Source organism: Hydra vulgaris, chromosome 13 (assembly GCF_038396675.1).
Source record: "Hydra vulgaris chromosome 13, alternate assembly HydraT2T_AEP".
Lineage (NCBI taxonomy): Eukaryota > Metazoa > Cnidaria > Hydrozoa > Anthoathecata > Hydridae > Hydra > Hydra vulgaris.
This window is the reverse complement of record NC_088932.1, coordinates 35,852,501-35,877,783: the sequence shown is the minus strand read 5'-3', so window position 1 is coordinate 35,877,783 and position 25,283 is coordinate 35,852,501. Positions and strand designations below refer to the sequence as shown.

Genomic DNA, 25,283 nt, shown 5'->3' with positions numbered 1-25,283 from the left:
CGGTTTTAAATCATGAAAGGCTAAGAAACCGGCTGCTGGTTTTCTAATTGTTATTGTTACGTAATGAATATAAGTTATGTCATCGGTAAATTAGCTAGAACCCAGACCAGCCGGTACTCTAGCTGCTAGAGCTAAAGATCCAGCAGCCGGTACCGTAGCCACTGCGTTTAATAAAATATTCCGTGAACATGCGCAGTTGAAACAAAATACTGCCACCAAAAATATTAAACAAAGGAGTGTTCGTTTTAATTGTAATTCAAATTTATTAGCTCCGGTATTTTTACAAATAAAATGCTAATTTATTACATTTGTAACTTAAATTGCGCCAAGCTTAGTTAGGTAAGCGATTTACTTGTATAACTGGTACTTAACCTAGCTTAGTAAAATATAATCCGAAATATGTACGAAGGTCCAAAACTTGTTCTGTTGTTCAAATACTATAATATAAATATAAAGTTAAAGTTAGAACACACTGTTAATTAAAATAAATAATATTAGAAATTTATTTTCTTTCAACACACACACACACACACACACACACACACACACACACACACACACACACACACACACACACACACAGACACACACACACACGCACACACACACTCTCTCACATATCTATATGTAATTTATGTATATATGTATAAATTATATAAAGTTTTAGTTTTTTTGCTTAAAAATAAATTAATAGTAGATAACTTTAAGCAAATTTGTTTTCAATAAAATAAAACTCATTTTTCTATTTATATATATTATACAGTGTATATTGAGGGATGATTTTTAAGCTTTCAAATTATAGCTCTAAATCTTAGTCAAATTATATCCTTTGTTTCTTATATGTGATGATAAAATATATACTTTTTATTTTATACATACATGATTTGTGTCTTGTCTCTGACCCTAGCTTGTATTTAGTTTCTCTTTATTCTCCTTTAGGCGGTTCTGACCATGCAATGATCTCTATATATCTTTTATTTCGTGCTTCTTCTTTGAACTCACTTTATCATCACACTACTTGCTACTATCCTAAAGCCGACTGGGATTCTTTTCATGATTTTCTTCATGAGGTTTTTGGCTAATGCCTATCTTCTCGACTAATAATCGAGCCTCCTATATAACCTTCTGCATCCAGGTATATAAAGGCTTTTATTCTTTCTGTTGGTTTCAAGTCAAGCCTCATTCTACTTCATGGATTTAACCTTCTTGTGCAGCTGCTATATTTAAATATAATTATTTTTTTCATATTTTTCACAAGAACAACTCTCTTGAGAACAAACGCCTCTTTATTATTGTAAGAAATCAATATAAAAATGTGTTTTCTGATGCTAAGCTCCGTTATTCCCAGTTTTCTATATCTGGTATCTTATCTCAGAAGTTTGGGTAAAGACTGTCAGAAAATCTTCAACAGTTTCATTAACAAAGGTAAGACAAACATTCCATCTTTAATTCATGGATCTGACATTTGTTAGGCATCCAAATTACTTCGGCTTTTGCTGCTAAAGTCATTTCTCAATTAAGCTCTTACACGGATTGTAGCCCAGACAACATTCCTGTCATAGTCTTACAAAAATGTTCTCAAGAACTCTCTTTAATTCTCTATGAACTATTTAATAAGTGCTCGACTAAATCTTGTTTTGCTGCTGGAAAATGGAATCAGTGGTTCCAATTTTTAAAAACTCTGGAGAATATTTTGACCCCTCAACTACCGTCCAATCAGTCTTCTCTCTATTATCAGCAAGATCTTTAAATCTTTAATCAACAGATTTCTAACATACCATCTTAAGTCTAATACTCTCTGAAATCAATATGGTTTTCAATCTTCTTGTTCTACAGCTGACTTGCTAACTGCAGTAACTGAAAGAGTATATTGTGCATGAGATGGGGGCAGCGAGACAAGAGCTGTTGTTCTTGACATATCTAAAACTTTCTATTAAGTTTGGCATGCTGGTCTTCTCTATAAGCTAGCTTCATATGAAAAAAAGAAGAATAATGAAAGAAAAGACTGCTGCCCCACGCCAAACCCTCAGTCAATGTAGCAACACTCCCTTGCAATAGCAAGCTATAAGATAGTCAATGTATCTACTGAAGCTCCTGGCAGCTGGCTATTTCAGTGTGGCGTCAAGATGTTATCTAAACACGAATTCATAGTCGCTAGCTTTATATGACCACTTATAGTATTTTGTTTTGACAACTTGGCCATGGGTTCTTGCATGTTTGAAACTCCTTGCATATTTTAAAAAATGAGCTAAATAAACAAAAATGAAAAATAAACGAACTATAAACTGGAAAGAGAAATAAAAACTAAAAAAATAAAAGACTTAACAAACGATAAAATGAAAAAAAATAAACCAAAAGAAATAAAAGCATAAAATTAATATGTTTTTATTTTAATTTAAAAGTGTTTTACTAAAGAAAAAATTAAAGTTTCAAAGTTGTTTAATTGCTTCATAATGATGAAATAAATAAAAGATAAACCAGAGAAAATAAAAGCATAAAAATAATATATTTTTCAATTTAGGAGTTTCTCAATTAATAGTACAAACATAAAAGTTAATTTAAATTTAATTTAATAATTTAAAGTTGATAATTTTTCCTACATCACTATCTCAGTGTAGTACTTAGGTTGATTGTAATTAGTGCAGTACTTTGGTTGGTTATTTGTTATATTTATGAGGCATGGCTGTTAGTTTGATGTTAGATGAGGGTTCCAACCCTATTAACAGATGATTTTTTTTTAATGTTTTTTTTCTTATTAGACATTAAAAAATATCAGTTTCAATTTTTAAATAATTAAGTTTCAAAGTAATTAAGCATGGAATAAATAATTTTGAAACTTCGATCTTTTCTAAATTCTATGAAGTAATACACTTTTAAGTTAAAATAAAGAAATGTTAATTTTATGCTTTTATTTTTTCTGGTTTATATTTTATTTATTTTATCATTTGTTAAGATTTTTATGTTTTAGTTTAGTTTTGCTTTTTTTTTTTTTTTTTAGCTTTTATTTCTTTTTTCAGTTTATGGTTTGTTTATTTTTAATTTTAGCTTAAGTTTACAGTTGCTTATTCAGTGCATTTTTTAAATGCTCAGATTTTCAAAACTTGCATAGAGCTGTGGCCAAGTTGTCAACAAAATATTTGCCCAAGTTGTCAATATCATATAAGATGCGTGACTGCACATGTCTCCTGAGAAGGCTTGAATTTGATTATCTCATATACATCTAACACAGTATCAGACAAAACTTGCAACTAACCATAACAAAAGTTTGTGAAACTAATAATTTAGCTCATTATAAAATTGACACTCTAATTTAAAATTCTAATTTAAAAAATTGTTAAACTCATCCGTAATGTCAAATTAAATAAATCAAAAAAGCATTTTGGAAAATCTGCTCATGGATATTAAACATTAAGAAAAAATCTTACTCTAAATTGAATTTTCTAAATGTAAAAATTGCAGAAAAAATATGTTAATGATTCAAAAAACAAATGTTTTAAAATGGTAAAAGTTTGTATTTTAAAAATCAATAAAACTGAGGATTTAATTAATAATTTTGTTAGGAAAATTGGTCTGTCAGTTTTTTTAAATTATCTTAAAAGTTTTAATCAACATTGACATCACTTAACTTCTATTTCTCCAAGTACTCTTTGTTTTAACTTAATGCTTTAAGTTTAACTAAACTAAAGTAATTTTTTAAAATTTATTTAAAAAAATTAAATTAAAGAAATTTTGTAAAGTACTTTTTAGTAACTTTTTGTTTGTGGCCACTTGAATATCGGTTTAAATATATTTCAAACCTTGAATTTAACGTATTATTTTAGGAAGTTTATTCAGAGATAAAAGCTTAAGTATGCAAACTTTTAAATTAAAAATTTAATTTGAAAGCTGTGTTGTTGCAATACACTGTGGTAGCATCAAGTAATATGGAATGCATACATATTGTTTATATAGATGATTTCTTTGTTAACTAAAAAACACCAAATTTAAAAAAATTACATTATTATCTATATAATACCTATATAAATAAATAAATAAATATATATATATATATATATATATATATATATATATATATATATATATATATATATATATATATATATATATATATATATATAAATTATAAATTATGTTAGGTGTATTCTACAAATAGAGTGCTCAATGTTCTAAAAGAACAGAGCAATAATAAATTAGTAAAAACACTTATCTTATTTTTGATTACTTCGACACTGTGTTTCACACAGTGTTGAAGGTTATATAGGTTTTATATATATATATATATATATATATATATATATATATATATATATATATATATATATATATATATATATATATATATATATATATATAAAACCTATATAATATAAACTAGTTGTATATAAAATATTCAAATAAGATTTTTTGATTTTCATTGAATATTGAATATAAATTCATAAAATATTTTTTATACATAATTTATTTCTATGCATTATTTATTTTAATTTGTAGTATGTCTAGTTTTTTAAAGTTCAAAAAGTTAGCTACAATATTGATCTAATTAAAACATCTGTTTTTATTTATGCTTTCTGTTTGTAGAAATCTCTAACATATTTTAATATAATTTATACATTTAATATATAAATTGTTTACAATAGTTTTTGACAGGTATTTGTATAGCATTTGAAAGCATTTTTTAGAAGAATTTTTTTATAAACTTTATCCATGATAATATTTTCAAAAATTGTTTTCTTTACATTGAGAAAGATTTTTTATAAATTTAGTTAAAGATGTTATTTACATTTCACATGTCATTCTATTTTTTTTTAAATTATTTTCTTTAAAACATCTTATGACATCAAAATTTAAACAAACTTGGTTGTTTACAGTAGAAAACTTTTCAATGAGAAGATAATAATAAAAGTTCATAAAGTTCAATAAATTGGAAATAGTGTTCTTAAATTTTTTAAATATTTAAAGTTAAGGAAGTTTTAAAAATTTTAAGCACTTCAGATTTATTTTATATAGTTTTATTAATAAGTAAGATTCCTGTTTTTACAATTCATTATATACTTCTTTCTTAATGGTTTTAGCAATGAAATCATGTCTTTTTTGTTTTTGTATCATGTTTCTTTTTTGTTGTTTATCTGTGTGTGTGTTTGAATATATTCAGCCCACTGAAATTCAGGCTGATTTTATATAGCATCTTTTATGTTTTCTTATTCAAATTTTAATAAGATTTTTTTAAGTTATATTATCTCATGTTTATATATCTTTTGTTAAGTGAAATTCCATCAATATGTTTTTGGCATGTGTTTGTTTCATGTATCAACATATATAACAGTTTTTGAAAACAAATGTCATATGTATTTGTTATTACATTTATATCTGTTTTAATAGTAATTTGTTTTGTTAGTAATATTTTTTAATATATAGCATCTCTTTTCATTATTTTAAATTTGCAAAAAAAAAGGAAAAAGAAATGTTTGAAAATGCTTTTTTTAAGAATCTACTAAAAAATATATATTTTTGTTTTATTTTCATTTTCTAGTTATTTTTGTTGTGTTGCCTTTCAAAGTTTTTTAGTAAATTTTTGTTTAAAGTTTATTTAATTAAATCAAAATTCTTTTGTTTGAACATTTTCAAAATAAGAAAAAGTTTAAAAAAATATCTAAAAAAGAAATGCTTTTGTTTAGAATAGTAATACAAAATGAAATTGGTTTCATGTGTAGCATTATATTTTGTCATTTCTAATGTTGTTTCATCAGATGTAGGTAAGCAATGCAAAAAGTTTTTTAACAATATATATTTTTGTTTTTATGGAAATTTCTTGTAGTTTTTGTTATATATATATATATATATATATATATATATATATATATATATATATATATATATATATATATATATATATATATATATATATATATGTATATGTATATGTATATGTATATGTATATATATATATATATATATATATATATATATATATGTATATGTATATGTATATGAATATGTATATGTATGGATATAAGCATAACATAAGCATAATTACATTCATACATTTATGAATACATACATACTAGGGTGTCCCTTATATGAATGATTTTTTTTTTTTTTTCGAATTTTGAAATGCATACCCCTATTTCTTTTTAAACTATCTAGAATTGAATTCAAAATTTTATCTTCATACAACAACATAAATGCATGCCGACAGAACTCTGAAGAGTTATACAGCTAAAACAGTTGAAACACTTATATTTCATAAAATATTTATTAAAAGAATATAAAATTACAAATAAAGGAGAATATTTTCTTTTAATGACCAAATAATGTGACAAAATCTAGATATGAGACGCAATTAAAATAAGTCTTAAGTATAGATTTATTTAACGTTACATTATGCCTAAATTTATTTTTTTTAAAAGTTGCACTTTGTAACTTTGAAATTTTTTTTTTGTGTGACAAATTTGTAAGAAAAAGCAAAAAAAATCTAAAGTGATTAATAAAATAGGCTTAAATGCAAAATTTTATCTTCCTACAACAAATTTAACACATGTCGACAGAACTCTGAAGATTTTGAAAGTTGCTGTTTTTAACCCTTCTTGTTAAGCAGCTAAATCAATTAAAACACATATTTTATAAAGTATTTGTTAAAAGAATATAAAATTACAGATCAAGCAGGATATTTTTCTTTAAGGGTCTCTTTTTTACAGTCTGGACACAGATTTCTATGCTCTTGCACACATACCAAAAATTGCTTTTGTTCTTCATTTGCAGTGATCATGAAAATCTTTAATAAGTTTTACTGCTTTTAGCTGCATCATAAAATGCACCTAAGGAAAGATTTTTTTTTTTTGATTCTATATAGACAACATTTTCATCTCATATTGAAACGGTTCTCTGGAGGAAGTTCTCATTAATTTTTAATAGAGCAAATTGTGCTCTTGACAGACAAAATCAAAGTGCTGGTTATCCTTGGTGCTAATTTTGATCAGGGATTCCAACAAACATCTTTTTTTTTTTTTTTTTTTTTTTTTTTTTTTTTTAAACATCTTCGCTTCCAACAAGGCTGCAAGCAGCCACTAATTAAAGTTGGAAGTTACTGTAAGAGAAAAGATGAAGATTGTAGAGCAAGATAACGATTGACGGACGACTTAAAAGATTGCAAATTATATGAATCAGGAAAGCAAGATGAAGGAAGCGAATTCCAAAGAGCTGATGTTCGAGGAAAAAAACTAGACGAATAAGCGTTTTTGGAGCACTTAGGAACAGTCACAGAAAAAGGATGACACTTAATTGAATGACGAGTAACACGAGAATGAATTTTAGTAGATGGCACAAGAGACGCTAGCTCTTTAGAGCAGTGTCCATTATAGTATTTGTAGAAAAGAGAAAGAGAAGCAACATTACGACGATGTGATAACGGTTGAAGGTTGGCTGCAAGAGCAGGTCCAACTATGTTTACAATGCGTTTTTGAACCCTGTCTAAAAGAGAAAGGGCATCATTAGAAGATCCGCCCCAGATATGGCAACAGTATTCCATACAAGGCCGGATTTGAGATTTATAGAGATAGAGAATAGAATCCAGAGTAAGAAAGTGGCGAGCTCGATAAAGAGATGCAACCTTAGCAGATGCTAATTTTGCAACCGATTTGATATATGGTTTCCAAGAAAGATTCGAAGTAAGAGTTAATCCAAGAAGATGAAGAGTAGGTGACTCATCGAGTACATCACCGTTCATAAATATAGGAAGATCTAAATTATTGCGATAACGATTGGCTGAAAAAAATTGAGTTTTATCTGAATTAAAGTTCACTAGCCACTGTGAGCCCCATGCTGTAGCGGAAGTGAGATCCTTTTCAAGCTCAAATGCCCCCTCCAAGCAATCAGAGGGTGTTGGTTTCTTATCACGACAAGAATAAATGGTAGTATCATCAGCAAACAATGCCACCTTAGATGTGAGAATATCTGGAAGATCGTTAATGTAAATTAAAAATAGTATAGGGCCAAGGATAGAACCTTGAGGAACCCCTGAAGTTACAGAATAAGAAGAAGAGTGTTGTCCATCGAGGACAACTTTTATGCTACGATTGAAAAGGAAGGATTCAATGATCTTGAAGATGTTGCCGGATACACCATAAGAAGAAAGCTTATGGAGAAGACCAGCATGCCAAACTTTATCAAACGCTTTTGAAATGTCAAGAGCGATGGCCTTAACCTCTCCACCTTCATCTAATGCACGATAAAACCTGTCAGTTATTACTGTTAGCAAATCAGCTGTAGAACGAGAAGATCGAAATCCATATTGATGGTCAGAAAGTAAGTTATTAGATTCAAGATGAGAAATTAAGTGTTTGTTAATTAAAGATTCAAAAACCTTGCTTATGATAGGAAGAAGACTTATGGGATGGTAGTTAGATGAATCGGATCGCTCTCCAGAATTTTTGAAGATAGGGATAACAGATGCGGCTTTCCAGCAGGCTGGAAAATAAGACTCTGATAAGCACTTGTTGAATAGTTTTGAGAGTATAGACGACAGCTCCGGAGAACACTTCTGCAAGACAATAACAGGTATGTTGTCTGGGCCACAAGCTGTAGAAGAGTCTAAGTAGGAAATCACTTTAGATACAGATGCTGGAGTGATATGAATGTCAAGCAATGGATCAACCTGTTTGTTGGCAATATCAGGTAGAACGCAATTAGTGGAATCAAGAGATGATATTGATGAAAAGTTTTTAGCAAACAGTTCGGCTTCGTCTTTAGGTGAGGTGACAAAGTCTGAACCATACAAGAGAGGTGGAATTATAGATTTGCCCTTATTATTGATATTATTAAAGATTCTCCAGAAGTCACGAGAGCCTAATTTTTGAGATGAGATACGAGATTTCATGACCTGAGAATAGCGGGTTTTGGCGTTAGACAAAACCTTTTTACAGTTGTTTCTAGCAGTAATAAACAGACGTCTGTTTTCTGGAGAATTGTTTTGCTGATAGATATGGAAGTAATGGTTTCGATTGGCAATCGCAGCAGCACAGTGTGAGGAAAACCATGGAGGAGAGTGAGGCTTGACCTGGAATCGTCGAGAGGGAATAAAAGATTCCATGCCAGCCTGAATCCACGAAGTTATGTAAGAAGCACATTTGTCGACAGGAAGTTGAAAGATTTCTACCCAAGGGCCATCACGAAGAAAGTCACGGAAAGAATCCCAGTCAGCTTTACTGTAGTTGAAAGAGGTTCGGTAATAGGGGGATTCAGGTGATGAAGAAGAATGAGATATTAGTTTTAGAGAGATCAAACTGTGATCAGAAGAACCTAAGGGTGAATGCGGAGAAACTGAGCACTGACTAGGATCAGAAACAAGACATAAGTCGAGTAGAGAAGGTAAATGATTCGGGTTGTCAGGAAAGCGAGTTGGAAAGTTGACTATTTGAGTTAGGGATTGAGAAAGGCAAAAGTTGTGGGCTTTAATGCCTGCAGAATCACTGACACTAGAGCCAAGCCATTCAGAGTGGTGAGCATTAAAGTCACCGACAACAACTATATTAGCTGATGGATAAAGAGAGAGGGCTTGGTCAATATGATCAGAAATAACATCAAAAAGACTGCAGTCTTGAGATGAAGGAGAGCGATATAGAACAAAGAGAAAGGCAATAGAGTGAAGTGGTGCTAAACGAAAGCACATGAAAGAATAGTCTGTGGATTCAAACCTAGTTTCACGACAAACAGGTGAATTCTTACGAATGTAAATGCCCAGGCCAAGCATGTGACTATTGGAGTCTTTACGAATCAGAGGAAGATAACCATCAACACTAAGATCACAAGATGAGACAGCCGAACTCAAATTAGTCTCACAAAGAGCAAGTAGGTCTGGTGAACTTTGCAAGAGATAAGACTCAACAGAAGAAAAGTTACTTCGAAGACCACGAATATTAGTGAATGATAGGTTTAGAGAACTTGGTGATGATGATGGTTTTTTGTGTTTTATAGTTTTTGGTACTTTATTCATTTTTAAATTAGATTGAAGAACTTGACTCAAAGCATAGATAGTACTCAGAACACCGTTTAATAGCCCAAGCAATTGCCTCATTACTACTAATAAACCCTAAGCCGTAACAAAGGGCTCCAAATGCGGCCTCCGCAATGCACACCAAAAGTACAAACAGGGACACCATCCATGCGCAACATGGCACTGTTAATACTTTGATATTTTTCAGCTGTTGATGGAATCAGCCTCTCTGAGAGCTACCACAGAGTTCGGGAAACCTGACTACCAGCCGGCCTCAGAACCATAAAACTGAGTTTTAGAGCTGTACCCTCATAAGGAGATAATAGAATGAGTTGCCTAGTCATAAAAACAGTGACACAAGCAAACCCATGCATTGAGTCAAGAAGATCCAGCATTCAACATCCTAAACTGGAAACAATGTATTAAAAATACATCTGCGCCAGCCTAATAGATGAAGAAGGGGTGCGAGGCTGGTCAACAGATAGAATCTGTTTACCCCTTAAGTCTTTGCCTAGGAGACCTTCTACATGACAGTAGCTGGGTGCATTTAACATCTGCCCAAGATGAGTATTTTTATCGAGACACCATCTCTAGCCTTTACTCAACCAAGAGCCCCAAGGCAGGGGGTGTTTTAAATCGGAGTTGGCATCTCCTAGCCTTTGCCTAAAAAGGCATATCCTACAAGGCAGCAGGACATGAAGCAGATTGTACTGGGTTACATGTTACCAGTAGCAGGATAACCTGATCTGACATAGATCTGATCTGATCTTTAAAGAGTAAATAGCTCTAGCCATCCATCTTGCTTGATGCATTGCTCTAGGAGGTCTGATTTTAACTTTTTTCTCATCACCTCCTAAAAAAATAACAGATAGTTCAATCAGTTCCCAATAATCATCACATACAATAGTTTTTTGCAATAATCATCACATACAATAGTTTTTCTTAAATTCGTAATTCCCTGTCTAGTTTTTGTTCCAAAAGTACACAAGCTCCTTTTAATGGTCCTGTGTTAGACGCTGTTGTGCCACAGCATATTATTTGTACTTTGTCATCAAGGTACCAGTCATAAAGTGTGTTTAACACAGCTGCAGCTTGATCTTGGTCTGAAAAGCTCTCCAGTTTGGGTACAGTCAGTAGTTGTTCTTTTACTTCAAATGAAATTAAAATTGTCAGACTTTCTTCTTTAGAACTTCTTATGTCTATTCCAGGTAATAATTTCCCATCCCAGTGAACAGTCACCATTTCAGGCATATTATTCTCAAAATCTGATTTTATAAATTCCGCTTGATCTTTTCTACTTTGTGTGCGAATGCATTGAATGGATGATTTGTTTATTGAGAAATCATCACAGCTCAGATCTAGTACTTCTACTACAGTCTGAAGTAGACAGAATCCTTTATGTCTAAAATGTGATATAGTTCTTCCTTCCTCTTTTTGTCGTAGTTTCATTACTTACCATTTAAAAGGTTGATGGTAAGGGTTCCTCAAGACTTTCATCGATGCTGGTGTGTTGATCGTGATGCTCTTGCGTTTGTATAAAATCTCGTGCAGTAAGAGATGACGATAAACTTTGTATTTTTATTTAAATTGTTTCGAAAGCCCTCCTCTTGGTGCTTGTAAACATCTTGTTTGTTTATTTTTGGAGTTTTTTTGCAACTCTCTATAAACATGGTGAAGATCTACAGTTCTTTTACACATTTAGGTATAGCTCTGGTAGAGATTCTAGCTTTTTCCCAAAATAAAATACATTCTTGAATGGTGTTTGCGTTTTCACTAACAGTCAATTTAACTTGCAAATGTTAAAAAAAAGTACTGCCAGAACTTATTGGTTAGACGGTAACTTTGCGCCTGTTATTTGATAATTCATGTCACTATCTGAGAATTTTTTTTTTTGGTTTTTAATTTCACTGCCATTTCTTAAAAATAAAACATTAAGTGTTTTATTTTTTACAAAAATATTAAAAAACTGTGGATTTGCTTAAAGCGGTTTTTACAATGTCACAGCGGTTTTTACAATCTCTCTAATTCGAATTTTATGGGGAAAAATAAAAGTTTGAATTAGAGAGATTTTCGAATTATAGAAAGTTAATTTTTCTTACTTTGCATTTAATCGAATTATGGAGGTTTTCGAATTAAGGAGATTCGAATTAGAGAGATTGTACCGTATTATCAATTGGTACCAAATTATCAAGATAATTATTTACTTTCAATTATCAATTTTGCGTCATTGTAATAACCACTTTAGGCATATCTATCCTTTTAATAAATAACGCGAGTAAGCGCAACTGTTGTGCAATTTGTATGAACATGATTTGGTGCAAGTTGGTAAGATTATTGTACTCCAAATAAGGTCAAAATTTTTTAAGTGTGCTTTATAAGCAAATAAACAAAACTAAAACCTATACATTAGAAAATAAAAACTTTGAAAAATAATGGACACCCTAATACATACATTCATACATACATACATACATACATACATACATACATACATACATACATACATACATACATACATACATACATACATACATACATACATACATACATACATACATACATTCATACATACATACATACATACATACATACATACATACATACATACATACATACATACATACATACATACATACATACATACATACATACATACATACATACATACATACATACATACATACATGTATGCATGCATGCATGCTTGAATTTTATTGGAGTAATTACTAGATTTTTATCTATAACAAATATCATGTGAATGTTGATTTTTTCCAAGATAATAGATTCACAAAAATGTCTTAATGAATATAAAACTAGTAGTAACCTTTAATCACAGTCTTCTCAGATCACAGTAATCTCTAAACACAATCATTTTCTTCTAGTACCAAAATTGGATTATATTATCTGCATATTACTTTTTAGAGAAGAAAATATTAAGTTAAACATTAGGTGATTCTTGTTAGATAATTCAAATTGATTTGTAATGCCCTAATTGATGGAAATTGTTTGATTACAATATATAGCTGTTCATTTATATAATAACAGTCATTTATATAAAAGTTTTAAATGTTATTGATTGCAATTACACAAATTTAAATGTTTTTTAATTTTGACTGATTTGTAAGTTTATTAAGTTTCTAATCTTAATGTTTAGATTCAAATATACATTTATTCAATGAAAAGCTTGAAGAGGTTAATAACCTGATGCTAGACAAAGAAAATAATCAAATCATTTTTAGTACATTGTAAGATATTACTTAATACTTTTTTTATGTGTATAATATTTTTGGAATTAATTCGAACAATTTTTATGACTTATTTTATAAATAGATTCTAGATTTCATTCTTTTTACTTTGCAAATAAGTTGCTTTGTTAATTTATAAATATATAGAAATATTTTCTTTCAATTTTAGTTTTATTTTTGAATCTGCTTATTTAAATCTCTTAATTTTTATTGTCAACATTTTATTTATAACAAAGTTTAGTTTTTTTTAGTTTTAGTACTTTTTTTTTCAAATAAAAAAAAGAAAAAAAAAGTTAACTAAAACAAAAATAATGGATATTTTACCAATGGCATTGGTAAAATATCAAATATTATTTTTGAAGAATTTAATAATTTTTTGTAATTCTTAACTTATAATTTAAAAGTGTTTTTATATAAGTTATATTATAAAAGTATGTTTATATAAGTGTATTTATAGAAGTTAGCTATTTATAAAAGATATTGTTTTTGCATAAATAGGAATTATAACCCCAAAACTATTTTTGCATCCCAGTCAATGATCAATTGAAAGTTAGTTACAAATTCAGACATTGATTTAGCTCAATTTTTTCTAGCTTTCTTATAGAGTTTATAAGTTGTACTTGGAAAAAATGATAGGGTAGAGAGTTGAAAATGTGAAAAAGCATCATAAATATGTTTTTTGAATTATCATTGTGCTTTTATACAAAACCAGTAAATCGTAAACTACCAGGGCTGGTATTTGATTAGTTTTGATAAGACAAAGGTTAACCTGGGCAAGGACTGCATAAGTATTTATAAAATCTAAAAGTATTTTTTCTTAAATTAAATTTATATATATATATAAATATATGATGATGATGATGATGATGATAATGATGATGATGATGATGATGATGATGATGATGATGATGATGATGATGATGATGATGATGATGATGATGATGATGATGATGATGATGATGATGATGATGATGATGATGATGATGATGATGATGATGATGATGATGATGATGATGATGATGATGATGATGATGATGATGATGATGATGATGAATGGACTGATGCTCAAGCTTAAAAACTAGAATAGGTCTAACAACATTTGCAATGTGTTTTAAAATGAAACTTTAGAAGAACCAGCCTAAATATGACAACAGTGTTCCAGTCAATCAAACATATCATGCCTGCCTAGATCCTTGAGAATATAATGGAGGAAGAATTATTATCTAAGATGCTAAAAACAACAGTTTAAAGACCATCACAAAGAAAATCTCAAAAAGAATCCAGCCTTTGGTAGTAGCAAGTAATGTTATAATAGGGTTAATCTGATGTAGAAGATAAAAAATTTTATTGAGAAACTCAGCACAAACTAAGGTTAGAGACAAAGTACAAATCATGGAGTGAAAGTGATTAAGGTTGTCTAGAAAACAACTCATCAAGTTAACTATTTGAGTAAGAGTTTAAGAAAAAAGCCAAACTATTCAGTTTAATAAACACCAAAGTCACTAATTACATTATTGAAAGAGAGATATTAAGAAAAAGTAGGATCAATTTGATTAGAAATAACATCAAAAAAGTGCAGTCTTGAAGAAGAAGAACATTAAAGAGCAAAAAGAAAAGTGATTAGGTGATAATCAGAGGATTCAAACCTACACTACAAATAGATATGAAACGATGATACAAATTTTTTTATTCAGAACTAATCTCCACAAGTTTAAATCTATTCTACCTCATGCAAGAGTTCGAATCTTGATTAAGCGATATGATAACTATAAAAAACTGGAAAAAAAATCTAAACTAGAAACAAAGAGCAAGATCAGAAAACCAAGAAGCATTCAGTGACCACCTTCGCCTCTTTTTTGATGTTGCCACTAGTGACGCATTAACAACAATAAAAATTGAGGAAGTTTCTTCTTATGCAGAGGAATGATGTCTCATCCTGCAGTATGGTTAGTATCGATACTTTACTGGCAAAGGAGGAGAGGAAATGTGCTTGAGAACAACCATTCAACACTTTTTCATCAAAACTAATCAGACCACAGTGATCACTTCATTGACTCGGCTGTGTCAACATTTTCAGCAAGTAGCTGTATCAGGGTGTAAACTATCCCTGTGGGGCCCTGTCAAATGCAGTATTCCCAAATGCTCAAAAAAATTAAATCCCCAATATAACCGTGAAAAAATCCCATTCTCCAAATAAGGTTTGCCAAATTAAAGTTTAATAATAATTCTAAAAATTATTGAAAATTAATTACTTTTAAAAACTAATTGAAAAATAACATAAAAAACTCTAATTTATTAATTGTGTAAAACTTGAAATAAAATCGCCGTTATTGGTATAACTTCGCGATTGCATAACTGTGAAAATGTCTCTCAGAAAAAACTTGAGAATTGGGATTTTCCCAGCGATATCAGGGATTTTCTCAGCAAATTGCTTGTAAAACTCATTTTTCAAATAATTTTTTGCAATGCGTTCCAACAACAGCAAATATTATATAAAAAAGTTAGTAAGAAATAGAATACAATCTAAAAAAATAACAAAATTGTTTGGTTTAACGCCTGCAAATGCTATTTCTTTAAAAGTTTTGCTCTTTTCGGCTGAAAAGTTAAATAACTTACTAACTCTAACTGCAAACTCTACTTCAAGTAGTACATGTGCTTTGTCAACATAAATATTGAGAAGCCACCTTTGTCAGATACCTTTGAAGTTTTGATCAATTACGGATATTACAGTAAGTCTTTTAAAGGGTTCGTCCATAAAATAATTTAAGCAGAAGATCATTAGTTCTTCTGCGGAGATTTTTATTGAACATTATTCGCTATATTACTATACAAATTGCCATTTAATACCCACCATTAAAAAAGAATCATATATTTAAAAGAATACTCTTAAAAGGATTGGAAAATAGTTTTACAAATTCCCAATTTTGTCAAAACGCTGTATCAAAGTTATTCCTGGTTAACACCCTGTGTATGCCATCCACCTCGTCTCTTTCAAATTCTGATGTATCTTGCAATCCAGTGGAATATGTTAAAACAACTGAAGTGTCAGGACTTCAATTCAGTATCTTGTCATCTTCTTGTTCTAGCTTCTCCAGTTTGGATGTTGAGTTTCAACCTGGTAGTCCATCCTTTAAACCAAAACAAACCAAAGTCAATATACTCGTAGATCCAAATGTTGCTGGAGTTCTGGACAGAGTTAATATACCCGGCAGAGGTGTAACATGTATTGTTTTAGCAGTTGCAATGACTCTGGGCATGATGTCAATACCATGACTTTGTCAAGAAGTTCTATTCAACATTCATACTGCAAGAACCGCAAGCAAGCGACTGCTACAAACATTGGCAATACAATCAACAACAAATGGTGCATGCACGTTTGTTTAGGATTCCTGTGGCAAAGACTTGGTCTGTCAGCATTATGTTTTAGAGCTTGTTCTTGCACGTGCCTTTAGCACTTTATTTGGAGCCACTGGAAGACCCTATGTTGCTATATTTAAAAGATTTCAGAAAAGGTCATCTATTGAAAAAACTTATTTTAGGATGTAGTCTCTGATGATATATTTAATGCGCATACCTTGGATCTTCGTAAAGAAATAATCACATTTTGCAAGGCATTCTAGAAGAGTCCCAGCCAAATGATTAAAAAGTTTTTGCTTGGTCTTTCTGGGCTGTGAAGAGACTGTCGATGGAACCAAAGTTTCCTTTAGTGCACCAGGCGCATTCCACCATGCGCGATAGCTGTCAAAAGCAATCTACAGTATTAAAATATATCTTTTCAACAAACAGTTCAAGTTGACCAAAATCGAAAAGCACAATATGAAGGAGCTGACTCTGTTTGTTAGCCTCGTCTACTTGTGATTCTGGCATAAAGCACCACTGGCTGTCAAGGCATCACTCAATGACCTTATGTTGATCGAAGAACTTCATAAATACTCTAATGTGATGGTTGAGAAGATCACATCAATTACATTCAGTCGTCATCTTTGGTATTTATCCGAAATACTTGTCTGTTTGTCTTTGTTTGATGACAGAATTGAACTGGATATAAAAACTAAAATGGTGGAAAACCTTCATTGTTGCCTGTCATCTGCTTAGTCAATGAAATACCTTGACCCTACTCCTGACCCCCTCAGTCCTATGGGGATCGCAGCGTGTTACTCAGAAAACCTATCAAATCTTTGATGTTCTACAGGTCAATTGAAAAGATTAAGGTGAAAGTTTCTTGATAAAAGATCTTGCAGAACGGATCAATGATCCGTCCTTTCAAGATTTAATAAAAGCAGCTTTGGTGATGAAAGAGGTCAACAATTCAGCCGAGAGCGCTATAGCACTCATGTCCCAATTCATTTCTTCTCTTAAAAGGAATGAGGAACAAATGCAATTTCTACTTCAGCTTGTGCGTTGTCACAGGAAAACTTATCCTTCTTGTTCCAAGAGCACTTTGGTTAAAATGACTGAAGCTGACTTAATTTTGTTCATTTACTTGCCTAATTAATTGCTTTTTCCTTTTTTATTGGTTTAATTATTTCAGTGAGTGGAACATTTCATCTTTAATAATTAGCTAATCCTTTTTTACTTTCAAAATTGGTTTGAGTAAAAATTGGACATTCAAGAGAATGTAACTTTTGTATTATAACTCGTAAAACATTGAAAATTGCCCAACTTTGAGCAACCTCTAAACATCAACTAATTAACCTTAAATTTGGTAGAAGTTATCAAGATCTGGCATAGAACAAATTTAGAGTTGTGGAGATGAAATCTGATCAAGTTCATTTTTTTGGACCACCCTACTTGTCAACAGAAATTTTTTGCTTACCTCTAAAGCTTTTCCAGGAGGCTTTTATTAGGTAGTAGCTGTGATCATTTAACATCTGCCTTAAATAAGTATTTTTGTTGAGATACCAAAGGCTGGCTTTACTAAGTTATCTTCTTCTAGTCTTTGTCTAGAAACATAAATCTTACAAGGCAGTTGGACATAAGGCAGGTTGCACTAAATTACATGTCATTGGTAGTAGGGTGATAATTACAATCCTAATACATGGCTGATAATTAGGATCTGTATGTGTAAGCTGGTTTACAACTTTTACAACTAGGTCTTTATATATAGTTATATTTAACAAATTGATTGTTTAATTTTATTGCTAACTTTGCATTACTCTGTGTGTATATATATATATATATATATATATATATATATATATATATATATATATATATATATATATATATATATATATATATATATATATATATATATATATATATATATATATATATATATATATATATATATATATATATATATATATATATATATATATATATATATATATATATATATATATATATATATATATATATATATATATATATATATATATATATATATATATATATATATATATATATATATATATATATATATATATATATATATATATATATATATATATATATATATATATATATATATATATATATATATATATATATATATATATATATATATATATATATATATATATATATATATATATATATATATATATATATATATATATATATATATATATATATATATAGGTATGGTATATCTTTCAAAACTACTTCTGGAAAGGTTAAGTCTGTTACATGATTACTCTGTGACATCAAACAACACTGCCTACAATACTCTCTCAATACCCACTTGAAAATAGTTTTGCCAATGATTTCTGCTTTTCTACCAATGTTTGTGTAACAAAAGTTTACATTTAAAAAATGAAAAGTACACAGGAGGCAAGCATAGTTAAGTTAACTTGACTGGTGACAGCCAGGTTAAAAAGCAGATTGCTGACTTGGAAAAAGAGCCCAAAGATATTTAATTTTTTTAACTGCTATGTTTTTTTAACTGCTATGCTAACAAAAGGATAGAATTCCATTTCTGGCTAAATTTTTATAAATTGTTTTAGTAAATCAGGAATATCATTAGAAGCATATAAATATTAAAAGCATATAAATATTAATAACATTTTTTGTTTTCAGCTAGGAGACCGTAATGGAAAACTTGAAGTTGATCTTAAAATGTTAAAAAAAACAACACAAAAGCAAAATTTGATGCATGTTTTAACCTCACTGCTGCTGAGTTAATAGACAGGCTTGGCTAGGAAGGCGTACGATTTCTATAATTTTTTATATATATACACTATAGTAGATTTGCATATATATTGATAATTTGCGTGTTTTAAAAAATGCGCCGACAAAACCAAACTAATTTAAAGAGAAAATTAAAAATAAACAGACTATAAACTGAAAAGAGATACAAACTTAAGGAATAATAAAATAAATAAAGGATAAGCCAGAGAAAATAAAAGCATAAAACTAATATATTTTTGAATCTAGAAACGTCTCAATTAGTAGTTCAAACTTAATTTTATTTAAAAGCATTTCAATTAATGTGTTATTTCTAAAGCTGTTATATCGGCATTGGATAAATGTTCATATCTTGCAAAAAGATAATTTTTTTAAAATGTTTTACTTGTTTTGTATTTAAAAACAATCAAAGCTTTAAAATTTCTAAATAATCAAGTTTCGAAGTAATACTTTGATTTTTTCTAAATTTTTTGTAGTGAATTGCTTTTAAATTAAAATAAAAACATATTTTAATTTTGTGTTTTTCTTTTTTTCTTTTTTATATTCATTTTATCATTTGTTAAGATATTTATTTTTTTAATTTAGTTTTGTATTTTTTTTTTTTTTAGTTTTTATTTTTTCTTTCAGTGTATAGTTTGTTTATTTTTATTTTTATAGTTTAAATTTGTTTATTTAGCACATTTTTTAAATGCACTTACTCAAAACAACATGCAAAGAGCCATGGCCAAGTTGTATATATGCATATTTTATATAGTATGTATAAAAGTATTATGCATAGTCATATAAGGCGTGCATGTGTGTGTGTGTGTGTGTATTTATGTGTGTGTGTTTATGTATATATATATATATATATATATATAGAACCCTTAGATGTTGTCCGAAAGTTTTTTCCATATTTTGTTGACAAAAAGTAAAAATTAAAATGCAAGACCGGAATTTTTTTTTTTTAATAATGATAGACTGCCTGCCCCAACCAAACCCTCAGTCGATGTAGCAGCACTCCCTTGCGGGTCAGGCTATTTGTCAGTCGATGTAGCAGCACTCCCTTGCGAGTCAGGCTATTTGTCAGTCGATGTAGCAGCACTCCCTTGCGAGTCAGGCTATTTGTCAGTCGATGTAGCAGCACTCCCTTGCGAGTCAGGCTATAAGATAGTCGATGTAGCAACACTCCGCGCATGATTTACAGTAAAAAAAATAAAAATAAAAACATTTTATTAAAAAAAATAAAAATAAAAACATTTTATTAAAAAAAATAAAAATAAAAACATTGTTTATATTGTTAAAAACATTCAAAATGTTATAAAAACATTCAGAATGTTTTTAAAAACATTCTGGTCAATTAAATTTGCGTTTTTGTGGTTTTTTTAAAAAACGATTAATTTGTAATTAAATTAATGGTTTTTACTTTCGTCCAACACGGAAATGTTGGACGAAAGTCAAAAGTAATTAAAAGTGACGTATGTGTTGGCGTAAGAATCACTTTTTTCCTTCCGCTCTTCCTAAAGCCAACAAACTATAGAACTATATATATATATATATATATATATATATATATATATATATATATATATATATATATATATATATATATATATATATATATATATATATATATAATATATATATATTTATATGTGTATATATTTACGTATACATATATATATATATATATATATATATTATATATATATATATATATATATATATATATATATATATGTGTATATATATATATATGTATATATATATGTATATATATATATATATATATGTATATATATATATATATATGTATATATATATATGTATATATATATATATATATATATATATATATATATATATATATATATATATATATATGTTTGTTTGTAATATTACACACATACACAAATACAAAAATAATTTATGATACATTATGTCCTAGCCCCAGTCAGGGTCCTGGTAACCTAGACTGTAATAATGTATCAAAAATAAAAAGTAAACAAAACAGGTTTAATTTTTCATTACACAAATTTTTATGTTGCACACATTATTATATACACATAATAATTTTATTTATATTGCAGTATTCTCATAAAGCGAATTTATATTTTTTAATTGATTTAAATAAAAAGTAATTGTAATAAATATAACTATTATATCATATTATTATATTATTTATTTAATAGAAATAAAGAAAAATTATTGTCAAATAAAATTAAACTAAAAAACTGTTTAACTGTTTTCAATAGGTATCCAGTAAGATGACATATTGAAAAATGTTTTAATAACTGAAAGTGAAAGTATTAAGATTCTTTATAAATTTCATTTTAATGAATAGATGAATAATAGCTAAGTGAAGATGTGTTCACAAAAAAACACAAAAAAAAGGAAGAATTTCGCCCCACAAATAAACTAAAAAAGTTTATAGAAGAGAACTATTTTAACAAGTATTAAACCCCAAGCATTTTAATAGATTAAAATTAGTTTTCTTAAAATACTTTTGATGCAGTTTCATACAAGAGAAGTACTTTAACATTTTATTCAATTTCTAATAATTTGATGATAAAAAATGTTTAAAAATGTTTTTTAAAAGTAGTTGAAGCACAAAAATCTGTTTGTAAGCACACCTGAGTGTAAGCTCACCTGAGTGTAAGCACACCTGAGTGTAAGCACACCTGAGTGTAAGCACACCTGAGTGTAAGCACACCTGAGTGTAAGCACACCTGAGTGCATCAATATAATATGTATTGTTTTTTGTTTTTTTTTAGAAATATTTTGTATGCCGTCTCCTTAGATCTTAAAATAACTAAGGTTAACATTAATTTATTTTTTGTTTTGAATTTATGTTTTGTTTGTGTTTATTTGCAATATTATGTTTAAAAAAATTTGTATATATTCTTATAATAGTTTGTAAAGATATATATATATTTTTTATTGTTTATAAATTTTTTTAATTAGAAGCAATCTATGCCAAATCAGCCAGATCCTTCAAAAACTGATAGAGTAACTTCAATGATATCTGATTCAAACCTCTTGATCACTTGTGCATCAAATAAAGCATATAGCTCATGTTGGAGATTTAATGTACTTTTTTTGTATTAAAAAAAAAGTGTTGCTATATTATATTATTTGCTATATTATTCTCAACTATTTTGTTTGTAAATCATCTATATTATTTCTCTATATTATTCTCTTATTGTGAAGTTTATTTTTTTTTATTTTTTAGAAATCCAATTTATTATTGGATTCTGCATGGTCAGATTACGGACACAAACTTGCACCTGCATACAAGTCAGGGGAATACAACAAAATGATATTGACAAGTAAAAAAAAAACTAATTTGTTTTTTAAAATTTATGCATGTTTTAATATATTAAAAATGTTAATAATATATTTAACAGTTATATTTATTATTTTATTTTTATGTTATTTTTATAAAGAAATGTAAAATATAAATTAAATAATAAGTTCCAATTTCAATTTGTGGCTTGTGGTTTGCAGCTTTTCAAATTCCCAGCATTACATTGCAATTTACTATATCTAGAACCATTTGTTTTCTCAACTGGTATGTACAGTGTATCTTCTGGAATATCTAAGTTTAAATATCCTGATGTTGATGACAGTGATACAGCTCGTATAAAAACAGTATCATCACAAATTTCAGGTAAGTTACATCATCAGTAAAATTTTGAATAAGTTTAGTTTTTAATTTGGACACCCAAACTTAATATATATATACTGAATATAGTTTAAATTTTTTTTTAAATCATTATTAAAAAAAAAAATAAAAAAAATAATTTAATTCAAGAGGATTTTTTAAAGACCAAAATTTTTCAACATTATTTTGTTAAAATTAAGACTGTTTTAGTCTTATGAGAGAGATAAGATGAAGTGCAACTTATGGTCTAATTCACTATAATTAGGTTAGACTAAAATTTGTTAAGTTTTAAATGACTATGGTCAACAAGACCTTGCAAGTTAGTCATTAATAATAAGTTATTAGAACTTTGAAAGATTTTTCTTGAAAGATTTTTCCCTAATGGTGCTACATAAATATATGACAATTTGACAATTTCTCTCTCTCATATATATATATATATATATATATATATATATATATATATATATATATATATATATATATATATATATATATATATATATATATATATATATATATATATATATATATATATATATATATATATATCAGCCTTTGGAGTTTAGGTCGGCATTCGGCAATGCTAACCTAGCCATTCAGCAATTTTTTACTGTCCTCAGAATTTTAAACATAATTTTATTTGCTATTTTAAATACAATAATTAAAATTAAAATGACAAAACAAACTATTTTTATAATTTTAAACAAATTAATTTAAAAAATACAGCATTGAAACAAACGTTTTATTTAATAGAAACACAAAGTGTTTTAATGTGTTTTAATAAACAGAAAATACGAACACTTTATTAATTCTAAATAAAATAATTAAGATAAAATCTGCAAAACTAATTTTTATTTAAATTCCTAATAGATCAGTAATATATATATATATATATATATATATATATATATATATATATATATATATATATATATATATATATATATATATATATATATATATATATATATATATATATATATATATATATATATATGTATATATATATATGTGTATATATATATGTATATATATGTGTATATATATATGTATATATATGTATATATATATAAACATTTTTTTAGATGGTGCTACATTCATATCTACTTATGAATTTGATGATTCACAATATATATACTTTTTTTTCAAGGAAGTAATGAAGCTTGATGCGAGAGAAGTATTCTAAAAGATTTATTTGATTTCTAATAGTTTAATGAGAAAATATTATTTCTTTATAATATATTTTACTAAACAAATAATATTTTACAAATAATAGTTTATAACTATTATAAAATTTACGTTATTTTTTTAATTTTATTATCAGATATACATATCGAATGTAGCCAGAATTTGCAAGGTAAGCTTCAATTCAAGATGTATTTATAATAATAATTTTGTCAGTTATGCACATTGTTTAGGTTTATATATTTATACATATTTTAAAGTTATTTTGCAAAAAATTTTTTTAGTATGATGAAGGAGGACCTATTACTTCATATGCAAGTGCACGATTTGTAACCTTTTTGAAAAGTAGGCTTGTCTGTAAAAAGGAAGTCTTGAATGGGAATAAAAAAGTTTCCTTTTATTACGATCAGCTAGGTATAAAATTGTTGTAATAAATAATAAATTTTAAAACTTTTGCCAGTTTTAAATAAAATAACTGACATAATATTAGTATTTCATATTAGTAATTTTATATACTTTTTATAACTTAGGTTTTAAATTTTATACTTTTTTTGATGTTATTGCATTATACATTCTTAATATATGTTCTTATCTTTTTTTAGCTTTTTCTTATGAAGTTACTTTAACAAGCACTGATAATAAATCTGAAAAATTTATATATGCCATATTTACAGAGTCACGGTATAGCTATAAATAACCATTTTTAATATGATAGAAATTTTGTTGCCATAAATTGATCAGCCCTTTATTTTTATTGAAGAAAAAGTTTCAAGTATAAAAAAAAAGCAAACATTTAAAACAACAAGTAATAAGAATAAGATTCATGCTAAATTATTTTTAATTCATCATTAATTATATTCATATAAAAATTTAGCGAAACTGGCACCATTTCTGCGTTTTGTCGTTACCAAGTAACAGAAATTGTTAAAACTTTTAACACTAGTCCGTTAAAAGACATATCTGGGTATAAACAAGATATGCCCCCTTTAAGAAGTGAACTCTCTAGAGGAAAGGTAGTTGCTAGAATGCTATTTTTATTTAAAGTTTTAATTACTACTAAATCAAATGGCTGAAGAAGAAAAAACATTAT

The 25,283-nt window shown here is 27.9% G+C and overlaps 1 protein-coding gene across 6 annotated transcripts in view; it reads left to right on the top strand.

The window, feature by feature from the left end:
• Positions 1-165: 165 nt before the first annotated feature.
• The window catches only part of LOC100205249 (semaphorin-1A), a 66,987-nt gene continuing 41,869 nt past the window's right edge, over positions 166-25,283 (top strand). For 5 of the 6 annotated variants that reach the window (XM_065815543.1, XM_065815542.1, XM_065815541.1 and 2 more), the window contains exons 1-12: positions 195-339; positions 5,676-5,753; positions 13,143-13,233; positions 22,116-22,158; positions 22,306-22,431; positions 22,574-22,670; positions 22,892-23,011; positions 24,094-24,185; positions 24,333-24,365; positions 24,478-24,607; positions 24,796-24,874; positions 25,068-25,206. In XM_065815543.1, coding sequence (XP_065671615.1) covers positions 5,690-5,753; positions 13,143-13,233; positions 22,116-22,158; positions 22,306-22,431; positions 22,574-22,670; positions 22,892-23,011; positions 24,094-24,185; positions 24,333-24,365; positions 24,478-24,607; positions 24,796-24,874; positions 25,068-25,206 — 1,014 coding nt within the window. In that variant the 5' untranslated portion in view covers positions 195-339; positions 5,676-5,689. Of the gene's footprint in view, positions 340-5,675; positions 5,754-13,142; positions 13,234-22,115; positions 22,159-22,305; positions 22,432-22,573; positions 22,671-22,891; positions 23,012-24,093; positions 24,186-24,332; positions 24,366-24,477; positions 24,608-24,795; positions 24,875-25,067; positions 25,207-25,283 lie in introns of all 6 variants that reach the window. The other variant, XM_065815540.1, reaches the window with a different exon arrangement.